Raw genomic sequence first — 7,021 nt, forward strand, 5'->3', positions numbered from 1 at the left:
TTTCTTTTTCTTTTTCCTTTTTTTTTTTCCTACCTCTTTCTTATTTGGGAGTCATACATATCTTGATTCCATCCTTCGGCCGACGGCTTTGTATTATTCATGTATTGTGAATTTACATGTCACGAAACAGGAAATACTGTCTCCACCTTCCACCAACTAACCATTTATCACCACCACCACCAAACCATCAAAAAATGATAAATATAAAAAAGGCTGAAAGAATGAAAGACAATCATTCCAAGGCAAAAGGGAAGGTGAAAGCGACTGCATTACATTTAATCTGGCTAAAACAGCATGAGTCACACGAGCGATGTCATGCTTCTTGATGTCCAAAAGGAGTGATTATTTTACCTACATCTTCCGTAATAACAACCACCGCTTTGTGCAGTTGAGGAAGGATTGAGTGGGGTTGAAGAAGGTTTGGCAGCCTCTGGCAAATGTGATTAGTTTGCAGAAATTAGACTTGTCTCTCCTCGGTGCGTGTCGGATTATGGCTGTGAGTGCTGTACAGCAAATCAGAATGGCGTGCGGGTTCTTCTTAACTTCCGCCAGGCTTTACCCATGAGGACTATTCATTAGTTCCCATGTCCTTTCCATGTGCCAGTGGATTCTCGTTAAAAGTCTCTCCTCCAAACAAAAAGAGGAACCAGGACATCATATTACGCACTTGACAAGGATGCCAGCCAGGTTCGTAACCGGCTGATTGGCAGCCATGTCAGCAGACCCCGCAAACGAATCCTGGTTCTTGGACACCGTCAATTCCTTCCGACACGCGTTGACAGGCCGTTTCTCGCTCGAGAAGACCTGGCCAAGCTGCGCTAATGCACCTTCCCTTGAAGTGCCACCGATCGGGCCATGATAATGCTTTCCTGGCGCGGTCCCAGGGCTGTAGCACCGGGAAACTTAGGGCTCTCCACCGGGTCCCCTCATAACCCCTCTCCTTTTCTTTTCTTTTCTTTTCTTTTTTTTTTTATTTTATTTTATTTATTTATTTATTTTTTTCAAGGAAAAAAAAAATAAAAATTAAAAATTCCAGATAGAGCATGCTGGATACTGTTTCCCTCATGGTTATAGGTTCATCTCGGTGGAGGGCCAATTACAGCCTGATAATGACCTCAATCCACCGGGTGACTTGTACTCGTGGTCGCACGTTGTAAATCAGTTGGAATAGACATGACTGACTCATTATTACAGATTACGAGCTTTGTGTGTATTATTACACTCTCAGGTGAAAACATGAATTTCCCGAGTGAAAGTCCCGACGCGGTAATGCAGGACAGTTATGAAAGGTTCCATAATATCCAAACCTTACTACTACTGTGTATGTATATCTGATGTCTTTTCTTCAGCTGAACCATTTTCTGAATTAGGTAAACCAACTAGACCGAAAGTCCGAGCTGACTTGGGGGCTGAGAACCAGCGCTCACCGCCTAATACTCTGCGTGAGAATTCCACATCTGAAAAGTTTTCCTGACAGTCTTCTCACCACAAACCCCACCTCGACGGAGTAGAAACTTCTTCATCGCCACTCTAACTCGAATTACGGAGTATGTGCACATCTATTAATGGGTTCCCAGTTCCCACACCTCGCAGCCTTTGTACCTACGTACTATCTTTACCCAGATCCATGGAACAGTTAGATTTGTGGGTGGGTCGAACGAGTAATATATTATGACTGAGTCTCCCAAAACCACGGCTCAGGGCATGGAAACCGAGCATCGTCCGAATAACAATACCATGGATACGCCGTCGCAGGGTTCCATAGTTACTCAGTTACAAACCCATACTTGTGCGACTACGGTTCGGAGCGCTCCTTTCCCTGCTGGGGCCAACCAGAGATGAGCGAGCGGCTCACGGGTATGTTAGCTAGCCAATAGGAGGGCCGTCGCTTAACTTTACATTCACTCCTGAGTCAACCTATCTCAACCAATTGAGAGCAGATTGTGGGGTCATTAGGTCGAACGTGTTCATATTACGCCTTGTTACTTCCTCGACTGCAAAAGCGCTTCATACAGGTTTAAGATGTTGCGTACTGTCCCCTAGCATCTCACAGGGGTTGACCTTCCGGTATGGAATCTAAGTAAGGACCTGGAAGCTTGGATCCTTTCCGCGCTCGGAGCGGTTACCCACGAATCCAAATCAACGTTCTCCGGTCTTTGGACGGGATATGACGACATACCTGTATCCACCACTACATACTACTTCCGTGTCCTCTAGTCTCCCTCAGGACCATCTGGATCATGTCAGTCAGTGATTTCGGTCCAGGTGGTGTCGTTCATGGTGCATGTTTCCAACAAATTCGGTATAAAAACCCTCCTGTGGAAAGTGAAATCTAATTTGGCACAGATTTGTACATAGATATATATTAAATAGCTCGAATCCTATGGAACCTAACCTTCAAAGGGCTCAAGACCTACTCTTTAGCCCCTTCGTTGGCCAACGCCACTGGGCTATATCTCCGAGCCTTCTCACCGAAACAAAGAACCTCTCATAACTCTTACTCCTTCTTGAACGGAAGTAAGGTATAGCTGCATAGGTGATTAGGCAATTGTGTTGCAATAGAATATGTACCCCTTTCCACGGATATCTGGAATTTGTGTGCTTTGGAGACCGAGACAACTGAATCCTACCGAATGATCACGCGATGGGAGAAAGAAAAAGGGGTGAATCCGGATGGATGGGACATTCCTAATATGCATTGCAACATCGTTTTCGGTGCTATGATGACAAGATTGCGGGTTGGTGTCATGGCCCACGGCCCTTGTGGACGGGCTGGGCCGTTCGCGAGTGATCCCCGAGTTCCCAGATGCAAGGGAGCCAAAGTACTGTGCAGGCGCAATTGCTAAAGCCACTGAAGCTCGTGCCAGTGGCTTTGCATGGTGAGTTGCTGATCTAGGTTCCGCTTCTTCAGGGAGATAAGCGGCATGCGGGTTGCCGGGCAAGGATACAAGGGGTTGGTCAGTAGTGAGGACTGGGGTACCGTGTAGAAATATTCGCCAATCAGCCACCCAGATGTTTGCTTGGTGACTTCCTTACCCTGGTTGATTGATGGAGGAACCCTGTATGATTTATCGAACCCGACCACAGCAGGATAGCCGCTGCATGCTCGCGGGCACTACTGCGAGGCGTATACCAGAGCCGATCAGCCGTACGTGTAGTCTCTTAAGAAAGATAGCAAGATACAGGTACGGAGTACTCTATCAGGTTATAAGAGATCAGGTGGCCGAGATATAAAGTAAGGGTTATCTCGGTCCTCACATAATTGGACCTAGTCATTCTACATATGGTATTTTTAAGATCTGGGCCACCATGTACCTGCTGTGCCCACATGTAGGGCTGGTCGGTGGTTGAGAATGTGCGCCACACTCTTGGTCATCACATCCGATGCAAGGAGTAGGCCCCATTGAACAAGAAAGCATGACTATCGTAATTAAACAACCCCATCATTATATTTGCTCGGGTTAATTTGTGGTCACTGGGTCAAATCCCGCCGTAGAGAAAGTCTCGAAAAAAGAAAGGGAAAAAAAGGAGTGTATGCGCTGGTCCGAACACTGGTACACTAGTTAATTAATCAACCATGGTTCATAGATCACTTATGTATGTTCAGCCATGTGTACTACTAGTCTGCCCGCACGGCTGGAGCACCCTAAGAAATTATTATCTTTTTTTTTTCTCTCATTATTCCACGATTTTAATTTTCAAAAAGAAAAAGAAAAAGAAAAAGAAAAAGAAAAAAAGAAAAAAAAAACCTGAAGTCTTTACGATGGACCGAGAACCTTGGTACCCTTAATCCCTAGTGCGTCCCAAGAACATGAGCCCGGTAACCATAGACGGAGGACAAAGGGCCACGAGATGAAGAGCCCGTGGAATTAGGGGCTTCCATATGATTCCCACATATTTTTCTTTTATAGATGAATTTACCCCAAAGTGTCGAATTTGCTGTGATCTTTGGATGCGCGGCCAAGTACCTCAGATAGTAAGCAGTGTAACCTGAGATAAATTTTATTCATGAAGGCTTGATAACTACGGTAAAAAAGTTGGATGATTAATCTTCTGCAGGCCGCGATTGGTACACTTTAAACGATTATTCGTTGCCATCCACGGGCCGTCAGCCCCTCTTCTAGGGATTCGGGCATTACCCGGGTGGGCCCAGCATGTATGTAGGTCTACATTTTCCCTCCCATCTTGATAACTAATGATCAAGTAGACTTGCCCCTCTGTGTGCTATGTACTTTTGAAGTTGATTGAGATGTAGCGCTGTGGGGGGTCTCCATCCATTCTTGAAGTTATACATATCCTATACACCGCTGTACCCATCTAGGAGGACCTGAACCTGTATCATCTATCTGCAGGTCACGATGGAGTACGCGTGGTATCTAGTCTCACACCTGAACGTAAGTTACTACTGCAAGTAGTTCCTATCTGGGGACCGGTGCAAAGCACAGGGCACCGGCTTAGATCCTGAAAAGGGATAGCCTGAGGCCGTTCAGCCATGGTCAGATGAAACATCTGGAAGTTAGTCTCCATATCTTTGTACAGCTATTCCTTTTGTCTTAGATAAAAATGGAAAGCCAGAGATACGAAACCATACCTAAAATAAGAATGGTCAAGAACGTGTTCCTGATAAAGCATATGCGAATGAATCGATCTCAACCATTATGAGTTAGGAATGTATGTATCATTTCAAGCCTGGTAGGTCGTAAGTAATATTACCAGTATTCCTAAGCCACTTTCGGACAGCAACTTAATCATCCATGTAAGCCAAAAAAAAAAAAAAAGAAAGAAAAGAAAAGAGAGAAAAAAAAAGAGCCCAAACTGGAGACGGAAGGAATTGAAGCGGTCGGTGGAGTTCCGTCACGGCGCCTTTACCCGTCCCGGAGTACCCTTCATCCGTCATCACTCGTCACTTGCAAACTTACGCCCCTCTTCAGGCTCTAGACTCTACAGTAGTCGCTGCTGGGGTGGTCGCCGAGGTCTGGTAAACGCCCAACCCGAAGGGCTTACGGCGATTCAGGTGATCTCCATGGAACCATGAATGCTTTAGCTGCGTCTTAGAGACTCCCCCGTCCATGTCTATGGGTCGCTGGCGTGTTGGACGGGGCCCCACCCTGTCCGCGGACCGTTCTTCGACGGCGTTTTCTTTTCATGACCGCTACTGTAATTCTTTTTTTACCACCTCATCTATGAAATATCATTCGTATACACAATTTTTATTATTGATTTTTTGTTCCCCCTGCTTACACCTATATTTCTCCTGTGCCCAGCTGGTGCTGACGCCGATGATAATGCCCACAACATCCATTGCCCCATCTGTTCCAACCGCATCAACCAATCTCCCTCTGCCCGGCCATCGCCTACCGATGGAATCTGGCAATTAGTTCAGCAACGATAATTAATTACCCGCGTGGTGGTGGTGGTGGTGGTGGTAGTGATGATAATGATGATTATTATTATTATTTATTTATTTTTTATTTTGGACCAATAACAATCTTCTTTACCTGAATAATGACTAGTGAATTGTCCGTGGTACCTCAAAGAAGACGAATTTCCATAGGACAAATTGTCAAATTTTCCAGGTTCCAGCATACTCAAAGACCCAGTCGACCCAAGGAATTGCCCTCTTACAACATCCCTTGAGATCTCCATCTGCGAATCTTCCCGCCTTTCCGCTTTCCGCCAGCCGTGGAACTCCCACCCTGCATCTCGTGTATTTTGACGCGCTTGACCCAGCCGTTTTCCTCCTTTGATTTGTTCTTTATTTTTTGCCTCCCGGACGGACCGGCGAGTCGGCGACCCAAAGAACCAGTCTTATAGTATTAATATTTCCTGACCTATTGGTCTTCATGATCTTGTTACGAAGTAGGCAGCTACTACGTATCCAGTCGTATAGATGAGAGTGGCAGTATTCGTATTTCATTGTAGAAATAATAATATGACTAGGATTATCGAAAATAGAAAGCAAAGAAAAAGAAAAAAATAAAAGGGCAGTGAAGGCTTGAGTCCCTTCCGTCTTCGTCATTCGTCTGTTTTCGAACTATCTATGGAGTAAGAACTGTTTGTTCCATTGCATCTCGTTCTTCGCTTCCTCGGTCACCACTTACTCTATTTTTCCCTTAATTTTGTTTTAATTTTTGTTATTGGTGTTATTTCTCAGTGGGCTTTGCTTCTTCCCACAAAAAGACAAAGTGTGAAAAAGGATACTTTGTAGCTCTCCTACATTTCTTCTACTTCTTTCTGTGATTCAATTCCATAGAGGTCATCCACCGGCACTACCTTGTGGTAAGCTCCCTCAAGAAAAACTCCCTAAGACTTCCTGCTTCCCTAAGCACACCTTTGCGGAATTCCCCCTGCAGAAACTATTTACTACCTTGAAATCCCAGTTTGTGCACACGCCTCTTATTATTATTATTTTCCATCTTCTTATTATTTCCTTTGGCAAGGAGAAAAAAAATAAAATAGAAAGAATAATAACAGAAAAGGTGGAATAAATTCCAATACCATAGAGCCCCCTGCCGGCAAATTGGCCCAGCTCATCTCGCAACTGTGGTTGTGGTGTTTGATATACTGACACAGTGCATAGCGCTACGGATTACTGTTAGGCTTATAGGGATACTATTCCTGTGCTTGCTGATTCCTACTACCTAACGCTACCTACTAGGAACTACTGCCCGAGCAGTGACTTTGCTTTGTCTAGTGGGTTTGGGTCCTCGTCGTTTTTATCCTTTCATCTGTTAACCCGCCAGAGTCCACTTTTACTACTATCGTATTTTCTTTCTTGTACCTCCCGACCTACTTTATACGGAACCATCATTTGCTGAACAGGAAGCACTCAACACTCACGTCATACCTGGAGTCACTGGAAATCAGTAGAGGCTCTTTCTTTCTTTCTTTTTTTTTTTTTCCTTTTCTCCATTTTTATTTTTTCAACGAGTGCCATTAGCTCTTTATCCTTTTTTTATTTTTTTATTTTCTATTTATTTTTTGCCCCTTCCCTTAATCCTTTCCTGGCCCTTGCTAATTT

At 44.6% G+C, this 7,021-nt stretch overlaps 1 protein-coding gene across 1 annotated transcript; it reads right to left on the bottom strand.

Annotated features, from left to right (window-relative positions):
• Positions 1-351: 351 nt before the first annotated feature.
• Positions 352-1,186, bottom strand: BDV27DRAFT_151454 (uncharacterized protein; the record flags this gene model as incomplete). Its single annotated transcript, XM_032071362.1, has 3 exons — positions 352-553; positions 668-886; positions 1,125-1,186. The coding sequence occupies 3 exons, from the start codon at positions 1,184-1,186 to the stop codon at positions 352-354; spliced, it is 483 nt and encodes a 160-aa protein (XP_031920360.1).
• Between the last annotated feature and the right edge of the window lie 5,835 nt (positions 1,187-7,021).

This window comes from Aspergillus caelatus (assembly GCF_009193585.1).
Source record: "Aspergillus caelatus strain CBS 763.97 unplaced genomic scaffold BDV27scaffold_498, whole genome shotgun sequence".
NCBI lineage: Eukaryota > Fungi > Ascomycota > Eurotiomycetes > Eurotiales > Aspergillaceae > Aspergillus > Aspergillus caelatus.